General features: G+C 50.6%; 1 protein-coding gene across 4 annotated transcripts in view; it reads right to left on the bottom strand.

The window, feature by feature from the left end:
* Nucleotides 1-17,197, bottom strand: part of SLC25A40 (solute carrier family 25 member 40) — a 964,848-nt gene that overhangs the window by 498,572 nt on the left and 449,079 nt on the right. For all 4 annotated transcript variants that reach the window (XM_069648384.1, XM_069648381.1, XM_069648382.1 and 1 more), the window contains one exon: nucleotides 3,885-3,994. In XM_069648384.1, coding sequence (XP_069504485.1) covers nucleotides 3,885-3,994 — 110 coding nt within the window. The remainder of the gene's footprint in view (nucleotides 1-3,884; nucleotides 3,995-17,197) is intronic.

The following is a 17,197-nucleotide window of genomic DNA, read 5'->3' as shown; positions in this document are numbered from 1 at the left end:
TTTTAGGAAAGGTCCTTCTAGTGTTTGTGTGTGCACGCCAAACCAGGTTTGGTCCCTTTGTTCGATGGCCTTTGGCGGGCTTCAGTGTTGAAGCCCTCCTCTGGCATCTGAGTGTCTGGGGTGGACAGGATGTGAGGGAGGTGCCCGAAACTCCCGGTGCTTAGTCTCCTAGGAGACCTGAATAGACTCTGGCGTGATTGGCTGGATGACTCTCCGGCAAAGACAGCCACCCTGCTGAGTGAGTGACAGCTAGGCTGGAATGAATGGGAGAAAACTGTTTAAAAGCAGGTCTCTGCGACTTGGAAGGCAGAGTCGACCACTGGAACAAAAGAACCTAGGACGAGCTGAAGGAAGACTACTGCTGCAACTCCTGGACCGTTGGTTTGCCCAGTGAAACCCTACTGCAGGTCCGAATTGCCTGAAACTCCCTCGACAGAGAAGCCCTTCAAGGACGACTTCTTCCCTTGAGCTGGAGGGAACAACCAACTAGCAAGCCACCTGGACACCGTCTCCATACTGGTTGAATTTTCTTCAGAGTGCTGTTGAAAACCAGATAGCCAGTGAGAAGGATACCAGTTTGTGGACTTTAAGGCACTCACACCTTAAATCCGACGTTTAGCCAAGCTTGTGGCTTCTTCCCTGTGCAGTGCAGGAACCTCCCGATGTCCTCCTTGTCCCCACGACTGAAGCGCTGGAACAGCGAGGTCTGTTGGAACTGCCAGGAACAACTGCCTCAGCTGCAGCTTTTCTTCATCCATAAGGTACTGCCGCAGTGAAAGTTTGTGAAACTTTCCCAACTTTGGAGTCTTGTTCGCTCCTAATCTGACACATAACGTTTTCTGCAAACTACTTCTAAGAACACTGGCAAAGACTTAACCGTTTACTACCAGAACTATGCTATCCTGTCCAAGACACTGAACCATTGACTTTGGCCTAGGCCTATTGAATTGAATTGCCTCTTGGAGTGAACTTAAACTATGTTCCCTGCCTCTGAAAGCAATTGTGTTTTCATTCTTATAACCTTTGTCTTTCTACCCCTTTCTAAAGTTACTGAAGTGCCATTTTGTTCCCACTTCAAGGGAGCCTAACTTGTGCAGAAGCGTATTGGTTGTGTACTGTAGTGTATTTTAGTGTGATATTGAGCTGCTTCTTGCTAGCTGATTGATTTCTAACTAAATGTGTAAATAAATGTATATTCTTTTACCAAGAAACCTTGAGTAAGTGTTTGCTTGAACTACTGTGATTGCAAGTCCTTTGTGTAACATCTTGTACTGGTCACATCCCTCTTGAGATAAGTCTGGCTGCTCAGTCACTGCTACCACATAACTGTGTAGTACGGGATTGTACCAAAGGTGAGATTGTGCTTACACCTGTAGTCTTAAATGTGTGTAGTGTTCCCAAAGGGTACTGCATGTAATTCTGCCTAACAACGGCCACCACCAGCTCGATAGTAGATGACGATTTTGCCTGGATCACCTGGGCCTTCACGGGCAGGTCTGACACCTTACCCTGTGGCCTGGCCTGCTCTGGTTTCTCCCTCAGCTTCCCTGGGGTAGCTGACCTCCTCTTCGACGAGGAACCGGAATGGAGGCTGGAGTCAGAGGCCGATGGAGCAGATTAGTCTGTCCTGCTCGTCGCGGGACCCACTTGCGCGGCGACCCCAACGGAAACTGACTCGCAGTGCTTTGCCTTGTCTTGGGCCCTCATGGATGGAGTGCCCTCAAAGGACTTAGAAGCCTGCTCTGACTGGCTGGATCTGGGTGAAGCATGCCCCTGTGAACCACCCATGGTAGAGGCCTTAGCGTTGAGCCACGTCGCCAATCTGCTGTGCCAATCTTTGATGGTGCACTTGGTAAAGCCACAACAGATCTCGCAATCCTCCTCCTTGTTTGTCACGTGAAGACAATAGAGGCACTCGAAATGCTTGTCCTCCATGAAAACCTTCCTCAAACTGCAGCTGGTGCAGAGCTTGAAGAGGGAACCCCCGTCCTTCTTCTCCGGCGGGCGGTGTGGGCCGGATGGCCTTCTGGAATCTTTGAAGAAATAACACTTGACGATTCTGCCCTTGAAGGGTGATGAAAGATGCTGACTAATGGATTCCTGTTAGTCGGATGAAGTCTCGATCAAACAAAAATAGGAAATTCCTAGCAAAAAAGCACAAAAAATGCAGAAAGCTCTAAGAGCGAAACACGAGAAGTCCCAACAGACGTGCAGTGAAAATCTGAAGATGGCTGCCAGAGGAGGGGCTTAGGGAGAGGGCAGTCATTGGCTGAGGGCAGTATGACCCAGTATGACCCAGATCTCAGTGATTGGTTTATAGGAGAAATACAGTTTATAAGTGAAAATGAAGCTTTTTTTCTTTTACCGAGGATTACCGGCCTGAAGACGGGGAATATTCATGAGCATGCAAATTCATGCCAGACCCAACGCTGGAGAAATATACAGATCGAGAGATAGATAAGAGCCTCATAGACATCAGGAGAGATCATTATTGCTTGGGATATTGGGAAATTGACTATTCCCCAACTTATCACCGAGGTGAAGCGGATCATTATCCTACAATAACAACTCCTTCCTTGGTCTATAAGTCTATAATATTGTTACCCTATGGGGAAGTTGGAAGGGGTGGTGGTCCCTCACCAGATACAGTACATCTGAAATCCAAAATCTCTTGGTCCAAAAAGGAGGCATCAGACTCAAATTAACAACTGTGACTAGCCTTGAGGTTGGTTTTCATTCTGGGAATCAATGAAGGCTGGGCAATGTGGAAGCATGATATCGTTCCAGGACATGAGCAGAGCATCCCCAAAGAATGTGGCCCCTGACCCGTACGTGAGATGAAATAAAGGCATTTATGGTTACCCTGAGTTGCAAAAGATCAATGGGTGGAAGACCCCAAGTCCAAAAGATCTACAGCAGGACGTCCAGATCCAGCTCCCATTCGTGGGTGTGAGAGCAATACGGTGCAAGGGGGGGCAAGTACAAAATAAGAAAAAGCCTGGAAAGTGCTTGCTTCACATCCAGCCACATCTAGGCACAGAAACAGGTTGACAAGCAAAGCAAGGGCAAGCATGAGTGGGCTGAACCGGGTGTGACAGTGCTACACTTGCACGGCACTTCTTTACACATTTTGTTTAAAGCAATGGGTGCATAATGCTGCAGTCCAGCCCCTGGGATGGATGTCCTAATAGTTATAGTGGAAAGGGGAGGGGCACAAAGGAGTAATGATTGGTTCCACTCAACACAAAATGTGACTTATTCTAGGCTGAGATGAGAGAGATCATTGGAGAGAGGGAGCAGGGTAGATCCAGATTCTAACTGTTGCATGGGTCAAATGTCTGGGAGTTATTTAGATTCTTTTGTGTCCACGAAAGCACAGGTTCCTTCAGTTTGCAGCATACGATAATACTATTTTGGGCTGTTTCATCGGCTGACGCCAGTTCTTTCTCAAGACCATCTGACTTCCATGGCATGCCCTCCTACTGGTTCCAAATCTGACTATTAGACAATGTGCAAAAACGTGGGAGCCCCTTTATTGAGAACGAACATGACCAAATAACCTGAGTTTTTATCTAGAAGACTTGAAAGCCATACCAGAATCTACAGTACACATTCATACATTGGATAATCTCCTGCTATTTGGGGAACAGGTGAATATACTTTTATTGTAGGATGCCTGTGGTTTTTCTTTCTGTGGGCTTTACATATGGAATGGAATGGGATTCAGGTAACAGAGATAATTTGCAGCATATCAGAGGTATTCTCATAGCTAAATGATTATGAAGTAACATCAAAATAAGCTTTGTTTTTATGTAGAGGGCAATCATACGAAACAACAATGTTGAATAATCATTTAAATCCATGTGTACAAGATGTGGACTTACAGCCCCCGACGCTGCTCCGGCGGCAAAGCTGATGGTGACGGAGGGCTCCACTCGATTGTATGTCTGGCACAGCCAGTTCTTTCCATGCTCGTAATTGTACCAGTAGATAGCTGCGGAAACAGTCAGGAGAGTCAAAACTGGTCTCATTCAATGCAGAAGGCTCACATACCTTGGAAACAGTATTTCATTTTAACATAATGTAAATCTGTGTTCAAAAAAGAGGTTTCACGGGTTGGACAATAGCACGAAGGTCAATGATGAGAAATGTACAACTATATAACAAACCAACATTTTCCAACCATCAAAACATATGAGTGTCACAATCGAGAAGAAACAGATTCAATGTCAAATCGCTCCACATGGCAGCCTCTAGGCAGATAGACATGTACTCAATTGTCGTCACATTGAACAGACTGCCCTGCTCCCCTCTCTCCAGTGACCTCTCTCGTCTCACTGGGCAACAGCCTAATCTCTAGTCTAGACTGCGGTCTGAGGAAATTTTTAAAGCACGCAGATGTCAGCATTAGTGAATTGTCTTGCCCTGCCAAAGTAAGCTGGGGACCTCTTGTTATAACATAGCGTTCAGGAGAACATAAGAAAGAATACTTCCTACCCTAAGAATCTATGTATGAATGCATGCACCTCAGGCAGGTGGGCAAACCTTGAAATAGCAGGATGTATAAAGAACCATGAGGAATTAAAAGAAGCAAGAAGCTCAAGTAAAATTAGCACAAATCTCCTTAAAATGTTACAGAGGCGAGGGGAGTTTTGGGGTGCCACTCACCAAAATACGTTTTTATTAATGAGGTTAACGAACAAGTTACTTACCTGTAACTGTTGTTCTCCAGCATGGGTCTGGCATGGATTCACATGCTCATGAATATTCCCCGTCGTCAGGCTGGGAATCCTCGGTAAAGAAAAAATCAGTATCAGTTTCGTTTCTGATCTGTCTTTCTTGGTAGTAACCAATCACTGATCTCTGGGTCATACTGCCCCCAGCCAATAACTGCCCTCTCCCTAAGCCCCGCCTCTGGCAGCCATCCTCAGATTTGGTAGCACGCAAAGTGGCAGTATGACAAAGTGAAGAGCCGCAGAGTGGTAGGTGGGAGGGTTCGCATGTGAATCCATGCCAGACCCATGCTGGAGAACAACAGTTACAGGTAAGTAACTTGTTCCTTCTCCAGCATGGGGTCTGGCATGGATTCACATGCTCATGAATAAAAGAATACATAGCAGTATACACATGCACAACCACGGGAGGTGGAAAAGGCTCAACGTCAAGCATTACATTCAAAACTCAACATTAAGCAATTCTTACCTCCTCACCAGGCTCACCTTAGGCGAACAGGTTGCGCAGCACTGCTTGGCCGACCCTGGACTCCTCCCTGGAGTCACGATCGACGCAGTAGAATCTTGTGAAGGTGTGCCTAGACCTCCACGTAGCAGCCCTGCAGATGTCCAGCAGGGGCGCACCAGACAGGAACGCCGTGGTAGCAGCGATCGCTCTGGTCGAATGGGCTCTCGGACGGCCGGGCAGCGGTCGGTTTGCCAACCGGTGAAAGTGCATGATGCAGCCGGAGAGCCATCTGGAAATGGAAGTCTTCGAGAGAGCCTTCCTTTGATTCACAGAGCCAAAGTTCAGAAAAAGTTGCGACGTCTTCCGAAAACTCTTTGTGCGGTCCACGTAGAACTTCAGGGCTCTAGCTACATCCAGCGAGTGCAAAGTCCTCTCGGCCGGCGTCGAAGGTGACGGGAAGAAAACTGGTAACACCAAGGGCTCGTTGAGGTGGAAGTCCAAGGGCACCTTGGGCATGAAGGAGGGGTGCGCCCTCAGCACCACCCTCGTGTCATGAAAAGTCAAGTATGGAGGATTGCAAGATAGGGCCTGGATCTCTCCCACTCGTCGTGCGGAGGTGATGGCCACGAGGAACACTGTCTTCCATGATAGGAACTTCAAAGGCGCCGAATGCATAGGCTCGAATGGGGCCCCCATGAGCCTGGTCAGAACCACATTAAGCTCCTACGCCGGGGCAGGAGCCTTCACCTGCGGGAACGATCGGAATAGTCCCTTCATAAATTCCTCAACCAGGCGATGAGACCACAAGGACGCCCGTCCCATAGTCCTGGTATATCGGGAGATACAGCCAGAAGTATTTTGATGGAGGCGTGAGCCAGTCCAGCTTTGGCCAGCGACAGTAGGTATGGCAGTACTTGAGGGGCCGTAATCCGCAGAGGGTTAATTTTCTGTGCACGGCACCAGACAGAGAACCTCTTCCACTTATGACCTTGTCACTTGAGAGTTGAGGACGCCCTGGCTTTTGCAAGAACCTCTCTGGAGTCAGCCGGGATATCGTACTCTCCAAACTCTAGTGTTGCAGGAGCCAGGCCTGCAAGTTCAGGAACTGTGGGTCGTGATGGAGAATGGCGCCTCCTTCTCTGGAGAGAAGATCCGCGTCCGCCGGCAGCTTGACTGGTGGGACGTTGACAAGTCCAGAAGGTCCGGGAACCAGATCTGCCTCGGCCACGCCGGTGCGACGAGGATCATTCTGCACCTGGACTTCTTGAGCTGGCTGATTAAGCGGAGCAGCAACGGCAACGGAGGGAACGCGTATAGAAACAGGCCGTCCCATGGGAAAGAGAAAGCATCGCCCATGCTCCTCGGCTGCGGGAACCTGCTGGTGAACCTCTGGCACTTGGAGTTCGTCGCCGTCGCAAACAGGTCGATCTGGGGTTTGTCCCATCGTTGGAAGAGCCGATCTACTTGATCCTGGCGTAGTTCCCACTCGTGGCACGAGCGCAGCTCCCTGCTGAGTGAGTCGGCGATGGTGTTTTTTATTCCTGCCAAGTGGAAGGGAACCAGAAACATCCCCTGGGCGACGGCCCAGTGCCACAGATCCTGGGCCTCCTTGGATAGGGCTGGGGATCTGGTGCCCCCTTGCTTCTGTATGTAGAACATTGTGGTGGTGTTGTCGGTGAAGATCCTCACCACTTTGTCCTTGAGGGACAGAAGGAACGACTTGAGCGCCCAGAACACTGCTCGGAGCTCCGGAATGTTGATGTGGAGAGAACGCTCCTCCGGGAGCCAAAGGCCTCTTGCATGGAGATCTCCGGTGTGGGCAACCCCAACCCTCCAGAGAGGCGTCCGTCGTCACCGTCTCCTGAAATGCCGGAGTTTGAAAGTCCGTGCCTTTAGTGAGGTGAGCACGAGTACCCCACCATAGGATCGCCCGACAGAACTCCTCGTCGAGAGGGATCCTGTCCTCGAAGCAGACCGTCGCCTGAAACCAGCGGGCATCGAGGAACTCCTGTAGCGGACGCATTCGAAGTTTGCAAAGGTGTACCAGATAGATGCATGAGGACATCATTCCGAGAAGGGACTTGATGGACCTCACCCTGGCAACGTCCGTGGCTAACAGGTGCCGCACCTTGCCCAGGATGGTCCTGGTCCTCTCCTCCAACGGGGAGGCCAATTGTCCCACTGTATCGAGCTTCGCTCCCAGAAACAGTGCTACTTGAGATGGAACTAAGTGGGATTTGGGGTAGTTGATGGCGAACCCCAGTTCTGTGAGCAACCGGATGGTCCTCGCTGTATGTTCGACGGCGAGTTCCCTTGTCCTTGCCCGGATTAGCCAGTCGTCCAGGTAGGGGTAGATGTGGATCCCCTGCAGGCGCAGCCGCGCCGCCACTGGTGCCGAACGGTAGGGCTCTGAATTGGTAGTGGCGTCCCTGAACCACGAACCTGAGAAACTTCCTGTGCCCTTTTGGAATGGGGATGTGGAAGTAAGCATCCTCCAGGTCCAACGACGATAGGAAGTCGCCTTCCTTCAGCTGTCCCAGCACGTGCTGGAGGGTGACCATCCTGAACTTCTGCGCCTTGATGTATTTGTTTAACCGACGCAGGTCCAGGATGTGGCGCCAACCGCCTGTCTTCTTTCTGACGAGGAAGTACCTTGAGTACACTCCGGAGCCCCGGAGCCTCCTGGGGCGAGCTTGATGGCACCTTTCCTGAGCATCGCCCTTATCTCCAACAGCAGTTGAGGGACGCGAGTCTCCTTCCTGGCCACGGGTGGAATGCGAGGGCACTTCCTTTGGAAATCCAGCGAGTGCACGTTGGCCAGGGTGTCCAACACCCAACGGTCGGTGGAGATTGACTCCCACACGCTGACGAACTTCGTCAGCCGGCCTCCCACCGGTGTGTTTCGTTGGGGGCCCGACAACACAGCCGGGTCAGTCTTGCTTGGAGGCGGCCTTGCCGCCTTGACGACGACGGCAGGATCCCCCTTGCTTGCCGCGACCTCTATAGGCCTCCTGGGAAGAGGAGCGGGCCGCCTGGCAGAAAGTGGAGGAGCCACCGCTGGATCCTTTGGAGGCACTCTGTCTGCCTCCGGAGCTCCGAAAGGGCCGTCGCTGTTGAAGCACCCCTAGGGTCCGGGCTGTCTCCGAGTCGGTCTTGATGGCCTGTAGAGACTCGTCCACTACCTCACCAATAAGGTTGTAGCCGTCGAACGGCATGTCCAAAACTCTGGTCTGGACGTCCGTGTCTGTCGCCTTGAGCCATCCTCGTCGTCGGAGGCAAACTCTGTTGCCCAGCTGGCGAAATCCAGTATCGGCAATGTCCGTTGCCACCGTTATGGTGTGATCCGACGCCACCTCGCCTTCCTGCAGAATTTCTAGGGCCTCCGCCCTCTTGTCATCTGGTAGGAAGTCTAGCAGGGGAGCTAACTTGAACCAGAGCTCCCTGTCATAGTGGGCCACGATCGCTAAGGCATTGGCCGCCTTAATCGTCGTCGCCGCCGCCAACGAGATGACTCGTCGTCTCATGGAGTCCAACTTCTTGCCCTCGCTGTCCGGCGGGGAAGTGGAAGTTAAAGCTGCCGCACCCACTGCTTTCTTCTTAGCTGCTGCCCAGATGACAGAGTCCGGCGTGGGCTGGGCCCTGAGGCACAAGGGGGCGGCATCGGGGACTTGGTACTTCTTCTCGTACCTGTCCCTCTTGGCAGGTGCCGTGGAAGGGTTCTTGAGGACAGTGAGCCCCTCGTCCCAGATGTCGTTGAGCAAAGGCACCGCGAGGACCGTCTTCCTCTTGGCCTCTCGTTGTTGGTAAAGAAACCCTTCCTTTTTCTACTCTTCAGGGCAGAGCTGGAAGAGCTCGGATGCCCTGGTTATCATGGCATGGAAGGAGCCAATTTCGTCGGCTGGAGAAGCCCGCAGGGGGGGGGGGCGATGACGGGATGTCCGCTGTGTCATCACCGCCGTCGTCGTCCATCCCCGTTGCTGTATCCGTCGCCGTATCCTCTCTAGGGTCCGGCGAGGGGGATGAGGGGTCCACCGGCATCGCGGGCACGAAGGGCGGAGAGGGGTGGACTCTCCTCCGCTTGTTCGGAGGGTTTCCCGACGGGCCTGGTTCTGGATCCTCCATCGGGGTCTCATCCTTATCTCGGTACATAAGGATTGGATTGCCAACAAAATGGCCGCCCAGCTATCCTGGGGCTCGGGCAATGGCTGCGACGGACGGGATGGCCGCTCCACTGGGCCCTCTTCGTCGTCATCGTCGCTATCTTCGATCACGTCAGCGGGGACCGCCCCCTGGGATCGAACCTTCTCAAACCTCTCGTCGAGGCCTATGAACCTCTCGTTGAGGCCCTTCTCGGTTTCCACCAGCTCCTCCTCAGAGGCTGACTCCTTGTCTGTAATGGCCACCGCCGCCCCCCCTTTTTCTGCCGGGGACTTCACGGGGGTCTTAACGATTGGCTGCAAAGAGGATTCCCTCTGCGGTGGCAGGGATACTCTGGGCCCAGAGACCGTTTCCACTGGCGTAGTCTCAGCCGACTTCGCCAGGGTCGCAGCGACCACTTCGACAGAGGCCTTTGCCAGCTGGATCAAAGCCCTCACCACTTTAGGTGCGTCCTGGGCCTTCGCCTTGGGGGGGAGGGTTAACGCCTCGCTCCCCCTTCTAGATCGACCGGGTCCGCTCCAGCAGCTTACCCGGGTTCTCGGACTTCCTCTTCCCCGAACCAGAACGCTGGCTCGTGGTTGAACATGCCGGGGAAGTCGCGCCCTGCCTGGCAGCCGAAGAGCCCGACCTTTCGGCGCTCCCAGTGCCCGCGGACTCGTGGTGCTTGGCCTTCTGTTGGGCCCCTGTCGCCGGGGCGCCCTCACAGGACTTAGAAGCCCGCTCAGACTTTTTCTTCACCTTCTCACCTGCTGTGCCCTTCTCCAGCCAGGCGGCGAGGCGGGAACGACGATCTTGTTTGGTCCGTTCCGAAAGGTTCTTGCAGAACGCACAGTCCTTCTCCACATGCGTCTTGTCCTCATGAAGGCAGCAGAGACATTGCAAATGCTCGTCCTCCTCGAAAACGTTTTGTAATCCGCATCCAGGGCAGCACCTGAACAGCTTGGATCCGGGCGTCAAGCTTCCCTTGTCCTGGGCCATGTCCGTTGAGGTAGGCCGCAGATTTTTTGGAATTCTCCAAGAAGCGTAAACTCGACGAAAATTTCACCCTTGAGGGGCGTAGAAGAATTCCAAAACGGGTCCCCGTTATCGGAAGTAGAAATGGTGGACCTTGAGGCTCGATTAACCAAAAAAAAGAGAAAATCTCCTTAAAAAAGCGCAAATAAACACAGCAAAAACTCGAGAGCTAAAGCACGAGGACTCCCAACACTTGAGCGTGCGGTAAAAATCTTAGGACGGCTGCCAGAGGCGGGGCTTAGGGAGAGGGCAGTCATTGGCTGGGGGCAGTATGACCCAGAGATCAGTGATTGGTTACTACTAAGAAAGACAGATCAGAAACCAAACTGATACTGATTTTTTCTTTACCGAGGATTCCCAGCCTGACGACAGGGAATATTCATGAGCATGTGAATCCATGCCAGACCCCATGCTGGAGAAAAGGTACATTTTGCGCAGATATTTCCAAACAAATCAGATAAAAAGCCATTGGATTTGCAAGTAGTCCTGGAGGGGAACACATGACAAATTCCCATCCTTTGGTGTTAGGTCTGTCACAGTGCCTGTTGTGTCCTGGACCCAGGGCACACGCTCCAGGCACACCTTTGCTGGGGGCACGCAGCCAACACACTTAGACGCAGGGATCACCCTGCGTGACCGTGAGCACACAGTCGGATCGGGCCTTGGGTCATCCAGGCCATTGCACACACTGACCCAGAGTTGCCCTGCAGGGGCACTGCCAATTACAACGTGGGGGGGGCAGTGTTGCTGTGCAGGGGCACTGCCATGGTGGGGGACTATGCAGGAGCAAACCCTCTGCCTGATACGCAGCACCAGCATCGCGCTGCAGGAAGAACCACACAGGAGTCAGTTGGTCTCGACTGAGGAGCCAGAAACAGCTCATCTCTTTTATTTTGTCAGTCACATGGTCACAGCATGAACCATTAGCACGAGCCCTGGGAGGGACCATTATCCCAAAAGGGGTGGCACACCACAGTGCCCAGGAGCATGCTTCACAGTAGCAAATTGTGCGCAGCATCAAATTGGGCGCCCGGTAGAAACTAGTGGTGGGCAAATATTACGCGGAAGGAACGTGAAGTTGGAACCCGCAGCACAGATTCTGGTCCCGCAGCCTTTCTGTAAAAATGCAACTCGCAGCATTTTCCCCAAGCACGGAATTCTGTTATCTTTGTGCGCCTTTTCACCGGCTCTTCATCCGATTCACAGCGCCAAATTTTGTGCTGCTTACTTTTGCGTGTCCCCATGCCCAATAAACAAACTCATTGTGAGGTGCAACCGAATTGACAAAATCATTGCTTTGCATGAATATTTGTGGATAAATCGAGGCCCATTATGTACTTTGCAAGGTCATAAAGACTTGGGGCTTAATTCATGGAATTTTTTGTGTGCTGCAAATTGACTTTGCCCTGGTGCAAAGTGACTGCACTGCCAACAAACACCCTGATTCACAGAGCGGTGCAAAAGTGTATTGTTGCAGTGACTTTGGACTGCTACGTGAATCAGGGTGTTTGTGGCAAAGTCACTTTGCAGCACACTAAACATTCGATGAATTAGGGCCTCAGAGTCTTGCCGTTCACAGCACCCTGGTCCTTTGACCACTGTAGAATTGCACGTAAGGGCAGACATGCACATGCACGGATTGAATGAATGTATCGTGGGACACGCGGAGGCGGAAAAAAGCAACTGCACCTATAACCTAATTGCAGTTGCAACCCCTTGCAGTTGCAGCCCCTGCTTGCGTGGAATGGATAACCGCTGGACCCAGATGCAGACAGGTGAAAACCCTGACCTAGAGGAGGCATTGGGTGAGTGTTGGCAATAAAAAGGCAGTGGGTTTTCATTGCACATCATTATGTGGTAATAAACAAAAACAATCAATCATAATAACCATAACATAATGTGTACTTTTGGGCACAGGATCCTGAGGTTGCACCCTCTGGCCCTTGCCACCTTTCTTGTCCCATGACAGTGCGGACAGTTCCTTCTTCTCTCCCTTTTTCTAGGGTGGGAGGGTTTTGGGAAAAAGAAGAGATAATAAGCAAAGTACTCGTAGTTTGGGTCCCTGTGGAGGGTACCAAACTTAATTTTGTTTTCTAGCTGCAAATGCAGCTCTTTATATTGCTCCCAGGGCTGACCCTAGTCTTTGTTATGCCTGTGTGGGGGCTGTGTAGTCCAGCCCCCGGCCGGCTGGCGCCAACGGCATTTTACACCCAGAGGTGCTTCCTTTGTTATTCCCTACCGGTTTCCTGCCTGCCTTGGTGCTTAGCACCTCCTTGGTGAGGGGGCCAAGGTGTTGTTCCCACCTTGCCCTTTCCTCCTGCCTGGCTCCAGCAGTCCTGGTGACTGGTGACAACGAAACGCGAGAGGAGAGGGAGAGGGGGCACAGGTTACGGGGCCCCGCCTTGGAGCTGCGCGGCGCTGGCTACAAATGCATTACGGGAGGCAAGGGAGGTGGGGAAGAAAGTAACCGTGCCGCTCGTGTCATCACATACGTATCTCCTGCACGCACAGATTGGGAGACGAGGGAGGCTCGCGCAGGGACCGGATGAATGCATTGCAGTAGATTTGTGCAGGTGGAAAAAAACAAGCAATAATGCTTAGGAAATTCAACTCTTTGGGCAGAAACTATAAAAGTATCTAGCAGCAGGAAGGATTAACAGCGGAAATAAGGCAGAACACCTCTGCAGAAGTGCTAAAAGGGATGCCGCCCACCTCTAGTAGAAACAATGCATTCACAATATACATACTTGTGCCACATCAGTGCATTCGGTGTCCAGTTGGACAAACGGTAATCATAAATCTAATTAAAGTAGACATTAAATCGGTTTATACTGCATTCCAATGGTCATGCACTATTTCATAAATAAAATGCGCCAACAAAATGCAGTCATTGGTAGCAGCTCCCTGGCACATGTAAGCAACAAGCTAGGATATGGGCATGTATGTTAGTGATGGTGAAATAATACACATTGCTGTCAATATTAACAGTGTGTTGTTCATTTCGTCTAGAGTGCTGTTCAATTTTCAAAACTACCAATGATGCTCAAATGCACCAGCCTGCTCCCAAAACCTTGGGAGTCCAGCCTGCCACATTGCACATTGCTATACCCATGTCCAAATTGCGTTTCCAGTATTCCACTGCCACACGTAAGCATGGTATCACGTCAGTTTCTACATTGGCCCAATTCATTACTGTGCACGTTTAAAACTGACCCCAAAACACTGGCATGCTCTTTTTACTTGGACTAGTTTGTTCATGCCAGTTTAACATGGTGCCCAGTAGATGGAGATGCCAGGTTCACAGTGCCTCCCGATAACTGACCCATGCCAATTTCACATTACCCACATAGAACACTTAACACAAAGCAGTCTGACAATCAGTGAGAGGCATGATTCGGAAAGTGCAGTTTTACTGTGGGTTTATTCTTGGACGATACAAACAAAAGATATCAACTGGGAACTGAAATATTTGTCTGACTTCTACAGGGATCTCAAAATGATCTTCACCAAAGAAAGAATGTTCCTTTATTTCCCTAGTCTGAGAATCCAAACTCCTTCCCAGCAATCCTGGGGAGACGATGGCTGCTGGGTCATAGTCATCACCTACTTGGTGTGATCCCAGTTCAGGGGCCACACAACACTTCTGTCCTAATCTGGGTGACCACTGAGAAGAGGTGTGGCGGAGTGAGGAGGAAAACAACGGATGACATTTTGGCAATAGACTTATTATCAGCAAAAGGAAAAAGAACCCATCTATCCCCATTTCTATGAGGTTATCCCAGCCTTTGTATGATTGACTGCAAAAATGAGATAGAGGTAAGTTGGTTGATAATTAAAGTGTTTTTAATTATTTATTGGTTGAGTACCAATAGTAGGTTTATGAAAAAAATATAAGAAAGGTGCCGGCACGTGCAGTAGTTTGGCCCTTACCCAGGCTTTCTCAAGGAATCATACAAAGGGTGAAACTACTGCACATGCCTCCAAACTGAGTAGGTTGGCACCTTTGTAACATTTTTTTCATACCACTACTATTGGTACACAATGCCGGATCCGGGGGGAGTAGGTGGGAGAACATCGTCAGGTCTCTCACACTACCTAAACAAATAATAGTTAGAGTGCTTGTCATCAGGATGTATGTCAAAACCAAAATAATGCCCTCTGTCCAAACCAACTACTCTATCCCTGCCACTAATAAACAAACAAAAGGATTGAACAAGCTTTTGACAAGAATACCAGTAAAATAACTCCCTTGTCATGGTGTAATAAGTCAGTCTAAGGCTGGGTTTACATCAGTCTTTTGCAATAGGGTTTGATTTACTACTATGACCAGGAGAATGACTCCCTTAATGAGAAGATTGGAGGACTTGCCTTCCCAAAATAAAGGGATCTCTGATTCTCAGGCAGGTTTTAGGGTGGAAATAGGCCCAGTAGATCAGGTATTTAGGCTCTCTCTGCTTTGTGATAAATATATGAGACTGAGAAATCAAAGGCTTTTCTTAGTGTTCATTGATTTGCGCACAGCTTTTGATTCAATACCTAGAACACAGTCATGGGCATATTTATTTCAACGGGGGGTTCCATTAAACCTTTTAGCAGCCATTCGTGGTCTGTATACAGATACTTATGCCCAGGTGCGAATACCGAATGGAGAAGGCCTGACAAAGCCCTTCCTGGTTCAGAAAGGAGTGAGGCAGGGCTGTGTTATCACCCCCACACTCTTCAGTTTATACATACATCAAATTGCTAAATAAATTGGAAGGTGCGATATGGATGCCCCCCCTATTGGTGGGGGGAGAAAACAGGAATACTTTTTGCTGTGTTGACACAGTATTGATTAGTAAAACAACAGTGGGAATCCAAAACTCGCTGTACCTGTTTGAAACCCTGTCATGGAAGCTGGGGCTTGTCATAAATAATTTAAAAAAAAATAAAGCAATGCTTCTTTCTTAGCAGCATGAAGAACAAACTCCACTTATTTATTTAGGTACTAGTAATATTGGGTGGGTGGGCTTTTTTGATTATTTGGGGATACGTTTTGAGGAAAGAGGTTGGTGCGTGAAACACATTGATACATCCATACTTAATTATGCAAGGCAAGGGGCAGCTGTGCAGGGTTTCATGAAACGATATGGTGGTAAGGCAGCTATTCAGGGATTAGAGGTATTGAGATCAGGTGCCTGTTCCTCAACACTGTGTGGTGTTGAGATTTTGGGCTGTTCCGACCTTAGGAAGATGGAACCGAAAGAATTGGGCATTATGAAGAAGCTCTTTTCACTCCCAAAGTCTACCCGGTGCTGTCCTTTAAAATTGGAGTTAGGGGTGGACGGCGTTGGTATGATGCTAAGCTACGCCCCTTGTTATATTTTCATAAACTGTGTACAGCGTCATCCCTTGCCATATATAAAGCGGCTCTCCTTGACGTCATTGGTCAGGATGGTGCAAGGGCACTTCCATCGGTCAATTATGTAACTGAGCTGAGTGCAAAACTAGGCCCGCCCTCTATTTCTGCTATGGTGCCTCAGGAACCTTAATTACAACAGAATACATCAAGCAGAAGTACTATAAACTAAGGATCTCAGAGACCAACTCGGTGGGTATAAAGGTGCTGTATCTTGAGCTGGAACAATCCTTTGGTCAAGAAAATTATTTGGCTGAGACGCGTAACAGCTTGCAAGATGAACCTCCTCCCGAGGTTCCTTTATGCCTGCGCCTCCCTCCCAGTGGCAATCCCCGCTCCAACCCTCCGAGACCTACAGAGGAAGATGCTGAAATTTATCTGGAGAGGTAAGAAGGCGGGAATCCCCCTTAAGACGCTACTGGGGGGCTCCAAACTGGTAGGGCTGGGGGTCCCGGACCTACAGGCCTACAGAGTGGCAGCCCAATTAGCACAGATCCACGCGTGGCAAACAATCACAAACCGCGCCAGATGGGTAGAGCTGGAGCAGTCACGAATGCCCCTATCCCTACGATTCTTGCCACACATCCCACCCCACCTCAGAACGCACTGGGGAGATCTCCTCCTGGTAACCAGACATACTCTAAATTCCTGGGATTGGGCACTGAAACAAAAGGGAGTTCCAAGAGGTCTGAGCCCACAATCCCCGATTTTTCATAACCCAGCTTTTTCACCCAGAGCAAACCCCCGCAATTTCCAAAATTGGATAAACGGAGGCCTTGAAACCATAGACCAGCTGCATGTGGGAGAGGCACCCCTCACATTTGAGGAATGTCACGAAAAGTTCCAACTCCAGGAAAGGGACAGATATACTTATATCCAACTGCATCACTGGTGCGCACACCCCCAAACTCTGCAGGCGGCAACGCGTCCTCCCACCGCCCTGGAACTAACACTCAGGGATCTCCCGGCTCGTGGGAGGGTATCCACCCTATATAGGCGGTTTTTGGGCGACTTCCTGAGCACGAGAACTCGATAGAAGACCAGACCAGGGTAGACATCTGGACCCGAACACATGCCTCATCCACCTGCATCACCAACAGGGAAAGTGCATACAAAATCATGCTACAGGGGTATTACCCGCCCCTGAGACTCCATCACATGAACCCCCAATTGGACTATCTCTGCTGGAGAGGGTGCGGCCACCCAGGCCCCTTTTTCCACATGTGGTGGACTTGTCCAAAGATCCAGCAATTCTGGAGGGATGCCTGGGGACCATCGCACATATCACTGGGACAGCGATCCCGCTAGAACCGGAGCCCGTCCTGTTGGGAGTGCCGATCCCCGCGATCTACCCACGCTCCGGAAACAGAGCAAAACTGCTGACCCAATGTCTACTAGCTGGGAAAACGGTGCTGGCCCACTCCTGGAAATCCCCAGAAGGCCCCC

This window comes from Ambystoma mexicanum, chromosome 2q (assembly GCF_040938575.1).
Source record: "Ambystoma mexicanum isolate Mex_15411 chromosome 2q, UKY_AmexF1_1, whole genome shotgun sequence".
NCBI lineage: Eukaryota > Metazoa > Chordata > Amphibia > Caudata > Ambystomatidae > Ambystoma > Ambystoma mexicanum.
The sequence above is the reverse complement of the archived record's forward strand: the minus strand, read 5'-3'. Positions and strand labels throughout refer to the sequence as shown.